At 39.0% G+C, this 21,180-nt stretch overlaps 1 protein-coding gene across 2 annotated transcripts in view; it reads right to left on the minus strand.

The window, feature by feature from the left end:
• LOC124152407 overlaps positions 1 to 17,422 on the minus strand; it is a 28,376-nt gene extending 10,954 nt beyond the window's left edge. For both annotated transcript variants that reach the window (XM_046525335.2, XM_046525334.2), the window contains exons 1-2: positions 16,473 to 17,422; positions 613 to 703 (exon numbers count right to left, since the gene is read on the minus strand). In XM_046525335.2, the coding sequence (XP_046381291.2) occupies positions 613 to 703; positions 16,473 to 17,305 (924 nt within the window). In that variant the 5' untranslated portion in view covers positions 17,306 to 17,422. The remainder of the gene's footprint in view (positions 1 to 612; positions 704 to 16,472) is intronic.
• Positions 17,423 to 21,180: the final 3,758 nt, after the last annotated feature.

The following is a 21,180-nucleotide window of genomic DNA, read 5'->3' on the forward strand; positions in this document are numbered from 1 at the left end:
GAAAAAAACACTTGTGTAAGTATCATCACATAAAAAAAATTAGTTCTCTGTCTATCAGTGCCATAATATAAAATCTGAATCCTGTTGTAGTGCCATATATATATATATACTACTCAAAAGAAGTTAAGGATCACCTGATTCTTCCATATTACAATAGTTAAACTCTCATGCCATGACAGATTAACATTACCAATATGAAAGAATTGGGTGATCCTTAACTTCTTTTGAGTAGTATATATATCCTACAAAAGGCGCTTTTGCTTCAGAAATGAAAAGATAATGCATAAACATTTTTTTTTATCCATTTTCAATATATTTAAGCTGCATGACCATGTCATTTCTACATATCATATCTTTCTTCATTCAATAAAAAAAAAAAGAAAAAAAAAAAGTGTAGTTTTTAACACCACTAACAAATCATGTCCTATTGTAATAAACATCTTCCTGTAGATACACGTTCATTCAGCTTCATTAGATTCTGAGACGGACGGATAACGGACAATTCCCCATATGCTCCCTTGTACCCTTGGTCCAGGTGAGCCTAAACCTATTCTCTCTGTCTATTCTATCACACAAGGCTGACATGGAAGCAGGCATGACTGCTGGGGTTACCTGTCCTTCCTGAGCAGCAACACAAGCCAGGGTGTCCAGTGTCCTTGACCCTGTTGGCAATACTTCCGACTTCACATGAAACCCATTTGACCTGAAAGGAAGAAAACGAAAGCTGTTCCGAATGGGCTATTTCAGTGGAACCTGCGATTGTCATTGGTTGGTTGGTTGGTTTGTTGTTTAACGCCGCACTCAGCAATATTCCAGCTATATAACGGCGGTCTGTAAATAATCGAGTCTGGACCAGACAATCCAGTGATTAATATCATGAGCATCGATCCACGCAATTGGGACTGATGACATGTATCAACCAAGTCAGTGAGCCTGACCACCTGATTGCGTTAGTCGCCTTTTACAACAAGCATAGTCATCTTTTACGGCATGCATGGGTTGCTGAAGACCTATTCTACCCCAGAATCTTCCCCGGTCTGCGATTGTCATTAGTTGAGTTAATGGCACGGGTGGTCTGCCTTGGTAACTTGGTTGATTGTGTGTAATATTACCCCGACAACGTGGATCATTACTCTTAATATCACTCATTTGATTGTCTGGTCTACAACGCACCCCTTTGATCATGTATGTCAGGTGATCTTTCCACAAGGGAATTTTACCTCTCTACGAGATGTAAAATTTGCAAACATTGTTTCAGTGTAGCATTTTCCTATATTTTTCGAGCTCTAAGCATTAATGTCAAAACCTTTTCAATGCTGTAAAAGCAAAGACATGAAAATACTTTGTCGCAAAATATAAGCCCTTTACTTGCAATACTATTGATAGCCGTTGAAAAAGTCGGAAGAAAAACATCTGAAAAACAAAGCCACAGAAAGGATTGCTGTATTCACCATACAACCTTTTAGTTTTCAAAGTTTATAAAGACTTCTACATTATTCATTAAAGAATATTCATTTGCCAACTATGAAGTTTCGCTATTCAGTGGTTCATCAGCACCAAAGGACCACCATCCTAACCCACTGAATGCTTTCCACTCCACATGTCAAACACTTTCCACAACGGAACACGTTTTGCCAGTGAACACTTTCCACAACGGAACACGTTTTGCCGGTGAACACTTTCAACAACGGAACAGGTTTTGCCGGTGAACACTTTCAACAACGGAACACGTTTTGCCGGTGAACACTTTCCACAACGGAACACGTTTTGCCGGTGAACACTTTCCACAACGGAACACGTTTTGCCGGTGATCACTTTCCGGGTATCTAGTTGTGGAGTGTAGCTTCTTAATCTGTCAATTTTTTCTGTTGTAATGCATTTTGAAGCCAAATTTGCAAAAAAACTTTCATGTATATACAGTGTTCCAACTTTAAACAAACAAAAAAATGTATGAAAATTATTTAGTTTTAATTCTTCAAACATTATTTTCAGTGCAAAGATGTCATCTCTGCAGTAATTCAGTTAGATCTATACATCATTCACACAAACTTCTGTCACAATTTTCTCTCTTTTTTTTAATATTTAGAGACGAAGTCACTTAACCAAACGATATTGAACCTAGAAATAGACAAGGGGAAAACCCTGATGACAACAGACAAGCTGACTTTGTTCGAAAAATATACTTATATGAATATCACCGATGTTTTGTTCGATAACAAAGATTTATAAGGTACTTTATTTGCTGGTCCACAGGGACTGGCAGTTACATGAATTACCCTTTCAAGCCTAAATTTACTGGTAAAAACATGCTGATATATGTAGAACTTTGTTTAGGAAAGGAAATTTACTGCCCTTGTAATGAGCAGGTAGGGTTGGGGAGGTGAGTACATTTGTTGGTTGATAGTTACGATACCGGTTAATTCCACGAGGGACACTGACAATACACTATATAACTGTACATTAGTAGTGGTTCCATCTGTGCTCATGGGTTTTACCAAAGTGGTATGATCTCTGTAAAACCTTCATCACTTTGGTCTTGCACCCACATTTAAATGACGGACCTTGTTACACCTGAAAACCCAAACTCGCTCGCTCAATAAACAATTTATGCTGACATAAAAACATCCTCATGGTTGATTGGACAGTAATCAAATGGTTTTATGATCATGAGTGAGTGAGTGAGTGAGTTGGGTTTAACGCCGCTCTAATAATAGTACACTGCACCATTTCATTACTCTACACGACCCTCATATTGCCTACAGAGCTCCAGATAAGCTGCGTATCTGCGTAAAATACGCATCAGAAATGCAGAAATACGCAGTAAAATATAATCCAAGCTTATCAAATATGCAACGAACATTACAGATGCGCTACAAAAATAAAACTTGAGCATATCATCAAAATGTTGGGAAGTAACCCTGCGTATTTGATTAGCAAATCACCAACTTATTTTGAACTTATAAACGGGTATTCCGTCAACCTTGCCAAACTCCACGATGACAGTTACACCATGATCATTTGCCAGCACACTTTCTTGTGGAAGTATCATGGTATTTTGGGGTCCTATAAAGCTCTCGAACCCACACGACACCAGTTTGCAGGGACTAGATGAATAGAGTTTTTAAATATTTAACTTAAATACCCACATATGTAAAAACTAGTTGGTAATGGAAATGTGAATACCCAGATAGAATTACTGATACCCAATGATTTTAAAATGCATGGGGAAAATACCCACAACACCAAAAGCTTATCTGGAGCACGGGTCTACATGCACTTCAAGTGAGTGAGTGAGTGAGTGAGTGAGTGAGTGAGTGAGTGAGTGAGTGAGTGAGTGAGTGAGTGAGTGAGTGAGTGAGTGAGTGAGTGAGTGAGTGAGTGAGTGAGTGAGTGAGTTGGGTTTTACGCCGCTTTTAGCAATATTCCAGCAATATCACGGCGGGGGACACCAGAAATGGGCTTCACGTATTGTACCCATGTCGGGAATCGAACCCGGGTCTTAGGCGTGACGAGCGAACGCTTTAACCACTAGGCTACCCGACCGCCCCACTTCAAATGAAAGGAACAGAGACAAACAAGAAATTAAGATTAAGTTTTCATGGAAAAAAGACTAGAATAACTGCTTCATCACAAACTTTAGCAATATCCTCAGTAACTAACATTCCAGTTTGTTTGATATGATATACAACTAGTAAATATGTTTCATCAAGCGACAGAACACACAAGAGAATTATACAGTGGTACATGTTTAAAAACAGATAAATAATACTCAACCACCCTGGTGGAATAATGAACAAGATCACCTCAAACAACAAAAACACATGGCTTTTAAAGATCACACACTGACATTAACACAGATGTTTCACTATTTAGGAAATTAAGATTATTTTTCAGAAGACCCTTCATTCAAAAGAAACAGATATATTTAAGCAAACAGAAAGACAAACTAATACATGCAAGAAATGAGTTTCACAGAGTGACACAATCACAGATGAACAGTGGATAACACACTCTATCAATCGTCTCTGCACAGATACCCTTACAGACAACAACATCCACTGTAGTACTGTTGACCCAGATGATCTGTGCATACTCAACTGTCCCATGACAGAACAGGAAATGTTATCTAGCAACACAAACTTACCAAACAATAAAACTCCTGGGCTCACTACAGAGTTTTTCAAAACTGCACAGCATATAATTATCCAGTCGCTTACACTCCCAAACAGCTGGGGTATAAGTATCATATGCCCCTAACTTAAATTTGACAGTAAAAATGATACAAACAACTACAGGGATATGTCACTGATTGACACTCTCTGCAAAATATTTCTTTCCATTTCCATTTTGAATAAAAGGCTTCAAATTTGGTTGGTTTGTTTGTCTGTTTTTGTTTGTTTGTTGATTTACGCCGCACTCAGCAATATTCCAGCTATGTGATGGCGGTCTGTTAATAATCGAGTCTGGACCAGACAATCCAGTGATTGACATCATTGATCCACGCCGTTGAGATACGATGACATGCATAAACCAAGTCAGCAAGCCTGACCACCCGATCCCATTAGTCGCTTCTTACGGCAAGCCAAGACGCTTCAAATTTGGTGTGAAAGTAATAATGTAATTAGTGATGCGCAGGCTGGTTTCAGACAAAATGACTCCACTACAGATCACATGTTAACTTTACAGGCTGTTATCCAGACGTAATGCTGGAAGAAAAGGGGGAGATTTTACTGCCTCTTTATAGATTTTGTGAAGGCATTTCACGCACTTAGACATGATGTTCTCCTGCATTCATAACATAAAGGACCCGTGAAGATTCCGGGGTAGAATAGGTCTTCAGCAACCCTTGCTTGCCGTAAAAGGTGACTAACAGGATCGGGTGGTCAGACTCGCTGACACATGCTCATTGGGCTCACCAAAGTGGTAAACATGTAAGACCTATATCACTTTAGGCTGTCCTCCCACTACAAGCTGACATGTGAAGATCCTGGGTAGAATAGGTCCTCAGCAACCTATGCTTGCCGTAAAAGGTGACTATGCTTGTCGTTAAAGGCGACAACAATACATACTGGAGTTAGTATTTTTCCAAATGAAAACCATGAAGCCAGGATCTAAACCATCTAAAACAGTGCTTGATTTCTGTATTGTGTCGAGAAAATTATGAATGCTAGAAATTAATAAAGAAGAAGAAAGAATCTGAAAATAGGATACATGTTTACAAAGCGTCTGAGCCTTTTACTATCACTACTACCATCATGTTTTGTAATTGATTCTGCCACTCAGACTGTTGTACTACCACTCTATTGCATGCTGCATTGTATTTGCTGTGCAGTAATTTATACTGATTTGTAAACCTAGTTAACTTTGGAATACAGTTGTTGATTGTTTGTTGGTTTCACACAAAATTCTTCGAAGTAAAGAGTTCTGGGTTAACTTAAATTGTTTCAATTTGGGAGTGAGTGAGTGAGTGAGTGACTATGGTTTTTCGCCGCTTTTAGCAATTTTCCAGCAATATAACGGCGGGGACCCTAGAAATAGGCTTCACACATTGTACCCATGTCGGGAATCAAACCCAGGTCTTCGGCGTGACAAGCGAACGATTTAACCACTAGGCTACCCGACCGCACCTTCAATTTGGGAATCACCATATAACATATATTGTGCAAGCCTGTATCATGCTTTACAGTGTACCGGTAATACTGTGCAGTCTGTTTTTTATCTGTGAGCCAAACTTTTATATTTTACATGTATGGTTTACAGATTTTGCAACATTTAAGTTGGGTCAGTCGAAATAAAAATATAAATTTGAATGGCTCAAGTTATACTTTTGGAGGCATAAAGTTGCATGGGTCTGTATCCAGAGGCACCCTGCCATTAGAGAGGATGCATCTTGTTGACGTGCTTTTTCATGGATGGAGTTCAACGAGAATTCAGCGAGAATTCAGCTTGCAGCATGTATTGCTTGCTAAACATTTCAAGCTGCCTGGAAGGTATTGAGAAACAAAACAGACATCAATCCAATGTTGAGCTAATGTTTCTTTGCCTATGTCATATCAATATTGACTGAACTTTGGGCCAGTGAAATGTAGCCAATGTTGATCCAACTTTGGGCTGACGGTCAAACCAACTTTGGAGCAAAATTGACAGCCAATGTTGACCAAACGTAAGTGATAGCCCAACATCTAAGTGCAAGCTGACATTCTGTGCAGACTATTCAAAAAGGTCGGTTGGCATGATGGGTGTAGTTTATCATGCTGTTTTTCTATTCCGTCAAAGATGGAGCAGTTAGGCTCAAACATAAATAAATTTACACTACGCTTGTTTTATTTACAGATTGTGGCTTTTGGATTTGGTCTGTGAAATCAGTTAGGACAATTCACAAAAAAGGTGTCACCCAAAGAATTATATTGCACCGCCAGGTCGCTACTACATTATGAGGAGTGAGTGAGTAAGTAACGTTTTAAGCCACTTTTAGCAATATTCCAGCAATATCACGGCGGGGGACACCAGAAATGGTTTTCACACATTGTACCCATGTCGGGATTCGAACCTGGGTCATCAGCGTGACGAGCAAATGCTTTTAGCAATAGGCTACCCGACCGCCCACATTATGACGAACACAACATCTCGAGGTATATGCTTACTCCTTCATCAGGTGAACGCTATACTCCGAAACGTTGTGTTTCTCATAATAAAGAAGTTGACATCCATAAATTCTCTTCCTTATGTGTGTCACTTCTAAATGCCTTTCAAAGACTTGCTACAGCTGTTGACAAAAAACATTTATATTTAAACACTGTCCTAACTAAAAGCATAGAATCATCCACAACACAGACATAAGCTGGTGTGAACTCTCTGTCAAAATGACACACATATATGACAAATATACCAGTGTTTACTGTCTCTAAGGACAATACACATGTCTATGAAACCTGTCAATTCAATGGCATACTTAAACACTAGCGGGTCTTTGATTCATTCAAAGGAATTTTGATTAACTGGCGATCTGATATTGAAGCACGCTCTGACAGGTATGTATCAGTAATAGCTCACATACAGATATGTAGACAAACTGAAACGTCTTGCATGACAGGTTACATTGTTTGTTGAGTGGTAAGTCTGTAATAAAGAAATGTGTGTTAGGTGGTTGGTGTGTAACACCTCTAGGGGTTTATCAAGACTGCAGGATATGTCAATAAAAATTCCCCAAATGGAATTAAATCTGTACTCCAAGTCATGTTGATATGGTTATGACAAATGTTATGGCTACGTAGAGGTGACTAATAGTTCACTGATAACAGGACCATTGAAGGGGAAGGCTTTCATACACTGTTTAACAATTTTGTACAGAAGCATTATGCAATGTTAAAATACTTCAGAAATTAGGACAATAAGTAAACTAATTGGGACAATTTAAGAGAATCCCAATTTTGAACAGAAATAGTAATAAAATTCCCAATTTGCCTGCCAAGGAAATTGTATAAAATCCTTGATAAACCCCTGACCTGTGTTGCACTGTTCGTGATACTGTACTTGCAGGTCACTGAGTTAGTGAATGGGGCTCGGATGCTGGGATTTTATCGGAAAAAGTACATCGACCCCAAACTTTTCTTGAAAAAAATCAGGCTGCTGAATAAATAAATTGCCTACAATAAACATTACTTTGTTGCAAAGTTATTTTCTTAAAAGAAAATTTAGGTTCAAAGTTGAAAATAAAACAATACCTGGTTTTGCAGCTGTAGTTGAAATATATGTAATCTCAATAAAATACATAAGTTACTGTAATGAGACAGAGGACAGTTTTAAAAATTCATAAATTTCTGAAGTGAATTTTGCTTGGGCTGGGATGTAATCACATTGACTAATCACGGGTCCTGGTAGTACTGTGGGTACCCAAGTCCTACTCAGTATCCACCCGACCCAAGTACCCGAGTTACCCATGCCAGCCTTAAAATACAGTATAACAAAACGAATGATTTTTCGTCAAGAGTAATTATTTGTATCACATTACAAAGGACTGTACCTCTCTCCTAGGAATGGTGTTACCCAGGAAGTAAATTTGGACTCGTGAGTGAGTTGGTTTAACGCCCTTTTAACAGTATTCCAGTTATATCGCGGCGTGTCAGCTTAATGTGGGAGGAAAAGCCCCAAGTGTTGCAGGACTCTCAGACGTTTACCACTTCGGTGAAACGGGTATGGTGCTGACAAACCTAGAAATATAATTGGGGCGAACCGGGATTGGAACCCACAATCATAGGTTTCTGGCGTGCTCAAGGGACACAACTCTGCACAGCAAATCGCAGTGCCTTCAAGACGACTGGGCCACCCGTGCCCCGCTACAGCCAAGACATGCCATAGATCTGAATATATTGTCAGAGAGACTGATTTTCGACAACTATTGTCTGAATGAACATATTATTCCAAAGGCTACTTACCCCGGAGCCATGTCATGTATATGCCTTGAAACACGTAATTGCCATTATTTTATAAGATGCTAATTAGTGGTGTAACGATATATCGAACTATCGATTGATTGTGATTGCTTGTCTCACGATAGTACACTATCGATTGCAACTTGAAACAATCGATACTATTGGCGATAGTTTGTCTACCTATCGATAGTTTCGATAGTTAATTTGTTTGGTACATTTACTTTCCTAAAAAACATAGAAACAACTCCTATGATCATCGAACCTCTGTCGTGCTTTCGTTTGGATTGTACGACTTTGTCTGCTTGATTTAGAGTTACGTCCCTTAGCTACTCGTCGCTAGGCAACATTGACAAGATGGCGGATGCCACATGTCAGTTTGAAATTGTCACCAATAAGACAGGCAAATCGTGGGTAAGGGACCATTTTGGCTTTGTCAAAACGCAAAACGAGACAGACAAGCAAAAAGTAAGTTGTAGAATCTGTCGGATAATTCTAAAGTATTCAGGAAATACTACTAATCTGACCGACCACTTGACAAGACGGCACCCAGATATTTGTATTAAAATGTTTTTGAGAGGTCAATTTGAATTTGTTTTCTTTTCTTTTCTTGTTTTCTTTACAAATAGGATCACAAAGTTAAAATTATTTTGATGGTGTCAGTCAAAATGCTGAAATATATGCTGCTAAAGCCTGCTATAATTGCAAGTGAAAACTATCGCAATAGTATTGCAATAGTAGGGCCACTATCGCAATGGTATCGCATTAGTTGTTTTAACTATCGCAATAGTATCGCAATAGTCAAAAATGCCTCATTAGTCACCCCTAGAAGATATATACATACAAAAGACACTATGTTCCAGGTCAGCACATAGTGGTAGTGGTTGTTGTCTTGGTGCCCCCGGAGCACCCAGCCTAACCCTAGCTAGGCTAAGGGTAAGACCTTTCTCTCTCCCTCTCTCTGATTTTCATCTCTGGACCAAGGCTTTTTATTGCTAATCCCATTTGTTAATCCTCATTGTATTGTACATCGACTATCTGCCATCCTGAACAAGATTTGCAAGTATGTCAATGTTGCTTATACGTATGACTTACTAAATGTCAGGTGACCTTGGCTATAAAAGCCTTGGTCCAGAGATGAAAATCAGAGAGAGGGAGAGAAAGAGAGAAAGGTCTTACCCTTAGCCTAGCTAGGGTTAGGCTGGGTGCTCCGGGGGCACCAAGACAACAACCACTACCACTATGTGCTGACCTGGCACATAGTGATTTTTGTATGTACATATCTACCTGTATAAAGTAAAACTGTATATACCACAAGCCCTCGTCTCCAAGTTGTCACTTCCTACCAAGAATCATACACCAACCCCTTGCATATACGAGTATGCAATTATAACATTAATCGTCACAATAGCGTGTTGTTAATATATTGTACCAAATTAAAAAAAAGAAACACAAATCAATTTCTAAATAACAGTGTCAAGTCTGCCTAGTCGCATGTAAATTCTGAAATCTATCCAAAGTCAGCTAACATGACATGGGTATCAGCCACAGAAATATGCAGTTTGAATTACCCTAGTCCCATGCAAATGATTCCTGGACATGCAAGCCGGGCGTAGCTTAATGTCCCGAGGAGTCCTTGATAGATTTATTTCCTTGTCGATGCTAGTAGTTGATACGGGAAGATTACACAGGTTGAGTGTGATAGGATTCCGCCTCTACAGCCTGTAGGTTTACGCGCTTGATTAAACTAATATGATTAGTGCTAACCCACTTGGCTCTGATTACACAATATACTGTAACTGATATTAGTACCTGACAACCTTCATTAGTGCTGGTATCCATGCATCTTACACCATTATGAAACAATCAAAGCAATATTCAGATCATGTACCCATTGAATATATTCCATATAGGACAAGGTCATTGCCCTCTAGAACTGTAAAAGGTCGACATACAGCGTTAGAAACTAACAGTTTTCGTCCACTAGTCCTTATAATGATAACATATAGCAAAACCCTTAAAAATGACAATTTTCTACTAGTCCTTATGATACCTTTACCATTGGACAGTTTGGCAAGGACTATAGGACTAGTGCCAATTTCCAACCCTGACATACAAGGCCATTTTTTTCATCACTTGATTGTCTGGTCAAGACTTGATTGTTAATAGGCTGGCATAGTACGGCAGGAGCACTGCTGTGCCGCGTTGGGCAATAAACAAACATACTTTTTCATGTACATCGTGCCAGTGGCAGGTGCTCCCAGTAGAGCAGGACATGCTTACCCTGTCCGTGAACAATGGCCTGGTGGCATCACCAATTTTCAGTGATCCATTCAATGATAACTACTTTTTTTCCTTTAATGTTCATTGAAATCTTTTTGGGGCAGATAATTGGGACTAATAATTGTTTAATTGCCTTTAGGATCTACACAAGGTATTTACCTAGGTCTATCTATTTTCGGTTCCCTTTGCCTTTGGGTGTCCAAGGTATGAACATAGTAGAGTCAGGCAACCTGAGTGAGTGAGTGAGTATGGTTTTACGCCTCTTATAGCAATATTCCAGCAATATCACGGCGGGGGACACCAGAAATGGGCTTCACACATTTTACCCATGTCGGGAATCGAACTCGGGTCTTTGGCGTGGCAAGCGAACGCTTTAACCACTAGGCTACCCGACCGCCCCCAGGCAACCTGAGGCACTGCACATGCTTGGAAGTCTCTATCCTACTATAGATGGGGATTTCAATGCCAGTAGAAAATCTCCCCCAACTTACAACTTGAATTTTTTGCACCCTTTTCATAGTTTACAAGATGCACTATATAGAGTCCAGGAAATCCTACTGCATGATTGAAGCTGTGAACAATACTTTTCACAAAGTTCTGTCACGAAATATGTTCACGTAAATGAGAATAAGACATTCATATTTTCAACACTTGCATATTTTGAAAGCCATAAAAAATGAATATTGAGGTAAGAAGAAAATGGGATTTTAGAAATTTTTAAGAATTTTTTTTCTGTAATATTTGAACAAAAACTTGTTCATTTTCGCCATTTTACGCACACCATAAGGTCAAAAACAAAAATATTGCAACCATAAGAAAAAAAAGCTAATTGTCAGACATGTTAACACGATACCTAATATGCATAACACATTCCAGTTTTCCTAACCATAACATGGTACATTTCCACTCAGCCTGAAAGGACCCCATCAAACTTTCACATGTGGACCTGGAATGTTTAGGTTGATCTAAGAATCAGTGACAGAGTCATTCATCAGTTTTGCTTTTGTCATACACTCTCTACCTTTTATATTCGATTCCGGGGAAGAATAGGTCTTCAGCAACCCATGCTTGCGGTATGAGGCGACTATGCTTGTCGTAAAAGGTGACTAATGGGATCGGGTGGTCAGGCTCGCTGACTTGGTTGATGCATGTCATCGATCCCAATTGCATGGATCGATGCTCATGAAATTAATCACTGGATTGTCTGGTCCAGACTCGATTATTTACAGACCGCCGTCATGTAGCTGGAATATTGCTGAGTGCGGCGTAAAACAACAAACCAACCAAACATTTATATTCTGGTTATTCAAACATTACATGTTTAATCAAGAAAACAATTCCAGTTGTCAGTGATGTGAACAAATTGAGACAATTTGGTTCAATTAAAACACAGAAACCTTTACTTTAAAATTTTGTAAATGAAAATGTCCTTTCAGTGGTTGTATGGAACATGTCATATGTTTTGTGAATGTCCTTGGTTGTGTCAATAATTGTTACAATTTGTACCCATTAAACAGTCACAGACTAATTCTGTGATTCTGCGATTGCAGAAAGACAGGGTTCCCCCTAGACTCCAATATCTGAGAGTCACCTTGATTCAGCCTATGAATATTTGGGAGACAAAAATATTTTAAGACGTTTGCATATATTGTCTTCGGAAAATGTTAATAAACATGATAAATTAAGTTCAGGTGAGTAGTTGGCAAACAACAACATAGATATTTTGAAATTGCGTCAGTCATGACGCAGTCATTTATTTCTGGACGTATTTTTCCTTAATTGAGAGTCATATACGCAAGACTTCTGCGTCAGGGGAAACCCTGGAAAGAGTTGCCGAAAATGTACCTTCCTACATGATTGCAGTAAAAATAAAAAATCTGCCTTTATTTTATCAAGCAATACACTTATTTTTTCATATTTTCAAACAATAAAATAAAATTTAGTGATACTATATTTATTTGCACAATTTTGTCTTGAAATGTCTAAATGCAAGAGAATAATATTTTGAAGGAAAACATCTGTTAATATTACCTTTTGAGAGGGAAATGGTTATGTTTTACTGCAGAATGTACCACTGAATTGTGCAATTTTAGCCACAGAATTTTGATAATTTTCCCTCAGAATTCATCTGGGACTGACTAGACAGTTTTCATGAGCAACAAAACTAAGCAGTGTGCGAACTAAAGGCTTTTCCGTGGTCATTACATGAGAAACTGGGTACCCCACAAAATCTTAAATGGTAGAGTCATTGAATTCAAATACCGTATTCGACGTAATAAGCGCCCCGCTCTAATAAGCGCCCACGGTGACATTTGCTAATATATTGGCTAGTGAACAATCCCACTTAGCACCCCTCCAGATTGATCAATGTACACAAGACATATTTATTCACGTATACTACGCACTCGTGTGTTATATGCACCCTTAATTATGGGCAATTAATTTCTGGAAATATATATCTGTCGTATTATTAACATTTCAGGCTGTCAGCATAAACAACGAAATTTATCTTTCAACTCTGTTTTTTTCACCAAAATAATATTCTAATAGGAGCCCCCTATTTCTAATTTTGAGAGCGCCCTGGGCACTTGTTACGTCGAATACGGTACTGCCTGTACTGCAAGTCTTGGATTTGTGGTTAGAACTGTTCCCCAGCAATCTATGCTGGTCATAAGAGGTAACGTAATGGATCAGTTCGAAATAAATTGTTTGATAGGAATTACTTAGAAGTTGACGGATGACAAAGTAGAGCTAATTTATGGATAACAACTTGACAACTGAATAAGGATCTATACTGAAAGTTTTGCCTTTACGGTAAATAAAAAAGTTGTTATCCATAAATTTTCTCTACTTTGTCAGTTAGTCATAGGAGCAGACTTGATAGAGTGTGTGTCAACAAAACTCGACGGTGGTGTGACTTGTTGCTCATAACATCAATCACTGAATCGTCTTGTTCGGACATGACTATCTACGGGCCACCATTTCGCTGGAATGGTTGAAAACGAACAGAAAAGGAACCTGCCTAATAATGATAAGACTTTCTTTATTTCTTAGAAATGACTGTGTGTTTGTACTTCAAACCTAGTTTTACAAAGCAAGCCCAGCTTTTAACCCAATTTACTTACTATAAAGCTGATAACTGAAATACTTGTCCAGCTTCAAGGTCCTCCAACAATGGCAGGGTTCTTGACAAGGGGTAGTGTATACACCCCGTATTTACCAGCAGTAAGTGAAGTTAACCCACATACCCTTTCAGTTATTATTTTACTTGTTTGAATGGCACTTGTCTCATCAATCAATTGCAACAGCTTCCAGTCACGGCAATAATAGATGGTGTAATAAGTGTGTCTGCAGGTGGCCGGGGCACTGATGGCTTGATAATCTATTACAGTAACCGTTCAACATTTGACAGGTGTATGAACAGCCAATACAAGTACATCTGAAAGAACCTGAAGACTGACAAATTGATTTGTTTTAATATCAGATAACTTTTTGAGCACTTGAGTTTTTACTCGAAGGTTTCTATTTTAATTGGGTTATTACATTTTTCATTTGGTAACCAATATTTCTTCACTCGTCATTTCATCACTCTATTGGGTTTTCTCAAATGAGTAAGCATTTTGTGATTTCAAACGAACAATGAAGTAATGTTTTAGATGTACACAACTGTTCTACATATAGGCTTGACTCGGAAAGTAAATTAGCACGAAATTGTGTTTCGGAAATCAGCTCCGTTGTACACATGCTGAAAAAGCTTCATTGGGTATTCATGCTTGTTGTCTTGAAACAGTTGTGTTTTTCATTTAATGCATGCATTTCTGTACACAAGTTGATTGAAAGTAATTGGGTTTTAGATAGTTTTGATGGTTATTTTACGCAAATATGCAGCTGATCTGTAGCTCTGCATGACATCACCAGGGATTTATTTTGACTGTGATCCCAAGTAAAAAAAAAAAAAACTGGAATAAAACATTTTCCAATTTATGCTATTTGTGTCATAACTAATGTTATATGGCTTTGTAGCAGTGTCTTGTATTTCACTGATAACAGGACCATTACAGAGGAAATGGCTTTTGCTGCTTAGTTTAATATTATTGCATTGAATGTAATGTTAAAATTCAATGTTGTAATGTTATAGTATGAGAGTTCATTAGTATCAAGTTCCTCTATCCTTGAGATCTGTGACAATAATCACGAGGTGGCAACAAAATGTTGCGGACAAGAATATTTGAACTTTTTAAGAAACGTAACCCAGCATTGGCGTCACTGGTATTAATTTTAATCTAAAATGACCTGAAACAAACTATTTTTGTAAGATGACGATGGACAAAGGAAACACAAAGATGACCGATGATCAATAGATGTTTGACATAGCCTCACTTGGGATTTGACAAGGCAAGACAGCAAGGGTAGTTCCAGAAACTGTGACCCATACACACAGGAATCAGTGGGTTTGATACAGCTGATGGAATGGCAGACAAAGAGCACAGTGCACAGACACATTTACTTGTATCGCAGGGATTTATCTAGCATTCCACACCAAGTGAGTGAGTGAGTGAGTTTGGTTTTATGCCACTTTTAGCAATATTCCAGCAATATCACGGCGGGGGACACCAGAAATGGGCTTCACACATTGTACCCATGTCGGGAATGGAACCCGGGTCTGCGGTGTGACGAGCAAACGCTTTAACCACTAGGCTACCCGACCGCCCCTCCACACCAAGTGCCTTTGGCAGGCAAATTAGGAAAAAAAGCAGGATATTGTTCAAAATCTGATTTGTTTTAATGTTCTTATAATTATAAATTCTGAGTAATTGGAAAACGTTTAATTTAAATTGCAGGGAATGGGTACCCGATATTTGCGATGGATGGCGACCTTCTCGCGCCATTGGGTTGTATACTCCCCAGGGAGTTGAGAATGATAACTGGAATGCAAACGGTGGTCGGGGAACAAATAAAACCACATTTGAGCAGATACTAGTACCTGGATACCTGCGGGATATAAATATATTATACTATAATATATATACATATATAAATTGGGAATTTTCACTGTCATTTGATGCAGACGTGGGGCTAAATATCGGCCTCTGAGCAGGTCCAGATAAATCCCCGTATTGGCAATGATTTCTTAACCTGTTTATCTGCTTTTACAAGGGCCAATATAAAGACTATCTCAGGACACATTTCCTGACAAGGCTAGATGACGATCAATGATATACTTGAGTATTACCCCATGGAGCCCTTGTGAGAATCCTGGTTTAAAAGGTCACATTCCATCAACTATCTGAATCAACAATCTCACACACAGGTGAAACACACACACGGCAGCCGTGACACTGTTATTAAGGTATTCGTCACTACATGTTTAAAAAGTTCAACTGGTCTTTTATTAAAAAACATATCACAAAACGATGTTTTTGTTGGGTTAGAAATACAGTTTACCTATATCTATATATAAACAAGTGATTTCATCAGGTGTATAAGTATTAAATATAGTAAAAAAAACAGAGTCCAGGTATTCATGCTTGTCAAAACTGGATAAAGGAGTTTTGATAAGCACGAATAGCTGGACTGTTTTTGCTCTCTCTCTCTCTCTCTCTCTCTCTCTCTCTCTGACCGCATCCCCGACCTGCGTATACATGGTATATTTGGGGTATGAAAATTTATACTCTTAATGTTATATGTTAACAAGCATGTACAATATTTACGTTTTCAACAAAGGTGTACAACCAGGCGTCTGTTTAAGAGCACACTTACCCCGGGACGTTGGAACCTGATAGCTTGCTTTGGACACTTGATATCGCATTGTGAGGTGTTGGAACGCTAACTTTCGTGGGAGTTTTACCTGCGGTTGCAGGTGGTTTAGATCTTGTACCACTCGCTGATGTATTCCGAGGTACAGTATTTCCTTTTGCTTCGTTCTCACTGGAAGATGCCGAATCAGCGCGTGCGGTAGTTGAGACTAGTTTGTATAAATTGGGAACCAGTGAAGGTTTATCAAACTTTTGACTATCCCGTCTGGTGTACTGAAAAGTTCCATTTTGCGAGGACTGGGCTATTTTTGACAACAAATGACAACTGGAATATTCACGATTTGGTTGAGGAGCCACGTTGTAAAACCCTGGGTGGTAGAACGCACTGACTCGTTTAGGAGCTTGGGGCGATGCGGTGTCTAATGTTGAATTCTCCTCTCGATATTGTTTCATATAGTACCTAATGTCCTGATAATGTTTAAACACATAATTTTCTCTGGGGTTGGGGGTAAGTTTCAATCGTGAATCTCTCCAACTCAAAAATTCCCGCGGTCCATCCTTTCCTTTGGAATTCACCGAGTCCTTTTCTGGTTTCCTAAGTGCCACTTTGGAACTGTGTAACCAGCCTGTCAGTTCTTCGCTTTTCTCTCTAATACTTTTGGCAGTTTTTGGTTTCGACGAATTTCCAATAAATTCAATCAGCGCTTCTTTGTCATATCGGTCGTCTGCTGCAAGTAACCTATTCTGGACCAGACGATCTTGGTTAAGAGAAGTGTGTTTTTCGTGAAACGTCACGTCATGTTTAGCCATTTCTCCATTGCTTATTAGCAAAATCATTTAGACCAGGTACATGGGCGTATACTTCACAACTAGCACATACGTTATCGAGCACTGTAATCCGCGCCTAAGCACCGCCAGTTTGCAAACAGTTTAGTTGGCAAGCACGCGACTCGACGCTGGCTGTTCAATTAACTTGACGGACATTATTTACAGTCGGTTACTTTACAACTGGTGGTATTCAATTGCGCATATATCATGTTTACACTTGTTGACATGACATTAACCATTGTGGCCCTATAAGTAAATGTTTCCCCAGCTGACACAGCAGCCAATAAACAATATCATTTGTAACGTCTTGTTGGGAAACGTTTCCCAAAGGGGAGGACAATGGAAGAGCCGTCAACCTGTTGGAAGAAAATTACAGCACGGGTGAGTGGCCAAATGTACTTAATCAATTGTCGAAGATTGAGTCGGAATAGAGTGTCAAAGCTGCTCCTGCTTAGGATTATTGAGAGCTACTTGAAGCTTTAAGAAACATACGACCGTGTTGATGTTTTAATACTCTCCACATGAAAACTTGTATAACATTCCCCAAGATATCTGACGATCAATCATTGAATGGTAGTATATCAATCAAAAGATGGCAAACCAAATGCAGTCGGACCAGGTGATCTTGAAGTCTATTAACTCAAAACACGTGGATACAGTAAACTACGTTTATAACGAACACGCTTATAACGAACTGGCCGATATAACGAACTTATTTTTAAGTCCCGACCATTTGTTGTATAAATGCTGTATATGCTTATAACAAACTACGGTTATTACGAACTAAAATTAGTGGCCCCTTCGAGTTCGTTATAACCGTAGTTTACTGTAGTTTAAGACGATATTGCTGGAGTCCCGGAGTCATGAAATAAGTTCAACCCTGGTATAAAGTTTGTTGTTTAACGTTGCATCCGGCAACATTCCAGCTAAATGGCAGCGCCCTTTAAACAATCGAGTCGGGACCAGACAATCCTGGGATTGATACCTGAGCAGCATCGCGCGCCGTCGGAGTACAGTGACCTACCATCAACCAAATCACCGAGCCTGACCACCTGATGTATGAAGTCGCCTCCAGTGACGAGGACAGGTTGTTGGGGGCATTGGTTATATGTTTTCACAACAATGACTTCCTGATGTATTTGTGATTGTTTCCAAGGAACAAGAGGTATTAAGCTGACAGAATCATAATGTCATACATCATACTGTTGACATTGATATATCTACAGAGGTAAAGGTATTAATATGTTTCATAATTGATCTTTTTAAAATAATAGTTTCATTGTTGTTGTAATATTAGGTTATAATGATCTATATCAGTGGAGACATGCAGATAGTGTTAAAATTGAAACCCACAACGTTGTGAATGCGTATTGTTTTTAACCATGGACCATACTTCTCTTTTGAAGTTACCTTCCTAATGCTGATATGTTTATTCTTGTACCCTGACACATCAAATATTCACGCTGTCCAAAAGTGCTAACACCTCGCTACACCGTCACTGGGTCAACGTTTTCCGCATAGCGATATGCTGAAGGCCTGTCCCAATTCTTCTCGACAGACAGACCCGCTACATGGAAATGGGTCAGTGTTTCACCGCAGCGAAATGCTGAACAGGGAAATAGGTCGGATAGAGTTAGACTGGTACCATGCCTTTCGCTTCCTTGCGGCTGCAGACGAGGAGCCCAAGCGCTCTAGGGCAGGCAAACCAGTCCAGGACAGAGCCCGGCTTCCGCACCCGGAAGAAAATATAAATTACCACCAAAGACAATAAATAGGTCTTAATTGTGCACCCACCCCCACCCCCCACCCCCTTTTAAAAAAAGCTGTATCCGTCCATGCTATCCATTTAGTCGCCTCTCTGCGCAGCCTTTAAGACTCAAAGAAAGCATATGATTTGATCGACAGGAAAAAAGTAAGTAAATATCTTAACGGAAGTGGAGAGAGAAGGAGAATGTTGCGAGCCTCAAGTCACTATATACCACAATGTCAAGTGTTCTATTCGTGTCAACCGGCTAAACGTCATGGTTTACAGTCAAAAGAGGCCTAAAACATAGCTACCGATTATAACAACTGCTTTTTAACCTGCATATATGAATAACTTCATTGAGACAATCATTACCTTAGGGAGAGGAATACAGAATGGAGAAGATACTATCGGAGTGTTAGCCTCATCTTTCTGAGGCAAGGGCGTTAACTGACTACAGTAAGCTACGGTTATAACGAACACGCTTATAACGAACTGACGGATATAACGAACTTACTTTTTGGTCCCGACTACTTGCTGTAGTCATGCTGTATATGTACTTATAACGAACTACGGTTATAACGAACTAAAATGAGTAGTCCCTTTGAGTTCGTTATAACCGTAGTTATATAAGTCCTGTTTCAACCTTTACAATCAGTTACCTCCCTTACCTCGGGATGATGTGTTAGCCTAGGCTGTCGACATTGTTTTACTGACAGAAAGTGAAGAATACCTCATGTGCTTGCTGGATGTATGTATTAAAGCTTATTGTTGTCTCCCGTAATACTACTTTATTTTATTCCAACTGATTTATGGTTGTATGTATGCGAGGGAGACCTAAATAAACATATATGTCTGTCTGCCCAGAACAAGCCTAAGTTGTTGATCTACAATTCTAACCCCGAATCTCTCAAGGGTTGGTTTTCTACTGGATGTGCCCTAAGTTACAAAGATTCATCAACAAATATTGAATGGTTTATGAGTTATGATCCGCAACCTGAAACACTCATTTGAACCTTTGTGTTATTGCCATAGGCCAATCTTTTGCCTTGGAAACGCAACAAAATAGAATTCCCGATTAACAAAATACGCACAAGACAAGGTTCAGATCATGACTGATGTGTATACAAAGATTCATGTCGAAACATTGAACCGTCTATGAGTTATGATTTAATGTATGTTCATACTGTATTCTGTACGACACTTGTATGGTTGTATGTGTATATGTATATATGGACTGAGGTGTGAATGGATGGATATAGGTATGGTTGTATGTGTGTATGTATATATGGATCGATATGTGTATGGATGAATATAGGTATGGTTGTATGTGTGTTAGTATATTTGGATTGAGGTGTGTTTGAACGGACATAGGTATGGATGGACCTGTGTATGTATAATACGGATTGATTTATGTTTGATGGATATAGGTATGTATGTAGGTTGGTATGTTAGTATGTATGCTGGTTATACATGTAGGTTAGTATACACGATTGATGAATTAAGTTGTGTGTATATGGACGCATATGTGTATAGATGTATGACATGTATGAGATTGCCGTGAGTGTTTTGTATGAGATTGTTGTGAGTGTTCTGTATGAAATTGTTGTGAGTGTTCTGTATGAGACTGCTGTGAGTGTCCTGTATGAGATTGCTGTGAGCGTCCTGTATGCTTACCTGTTTGAATGCTTTGAGCGGGATTTTAATGCGGATGTGTGTGTGGGTGTATCGGTGTGGGTGTGGGTGTGGGTGTAGTAATATACAAAGTTGCAACTAATTTTTCCCTTCTATTTTTAAATATTTTAAATGTACCATTATGTAATTAGTGTCTCGTAGGCCAACTGGCCGGGTGCTGTTTTTTTAATGAAATGTTTATATGTCCATATATTTAGTACTGCAGCATGTGACACTTTAATAAAACAATTTTCTTTCTTTCTTTTCTTTCTTTCTTTCTATGATTCAGAAATGAACCCTATCTTCATTTAAAACTTAAGGCCAACTCGTTGCCATGGAAACGCAAGCAACAAAGACAAAGACATGTTGCGTCTGGGCCAGACAATCCAGTGATTGTTTTGTTTGTTTAACGCCGCACTCAGCAGTATTCCAGCTATATGACGGCGGTCTGTAAATAACCGAATCT

This window comes from Haliotis rufescens, unplaced genomic scaffold (genome assembly GCF_023055435.1).
Source record: "Haliotis rufescens isolate VD_foot unplaced genomic scaffold, xgHalRufe1.0.p SCAF_8, whole genome shotgun sequence".
NCBI lineage: Eukaryota > Metazoa > Mollusca > Gastropoda > Lepetellida > Haliotidae > Haliotis > Haliotis rufescens.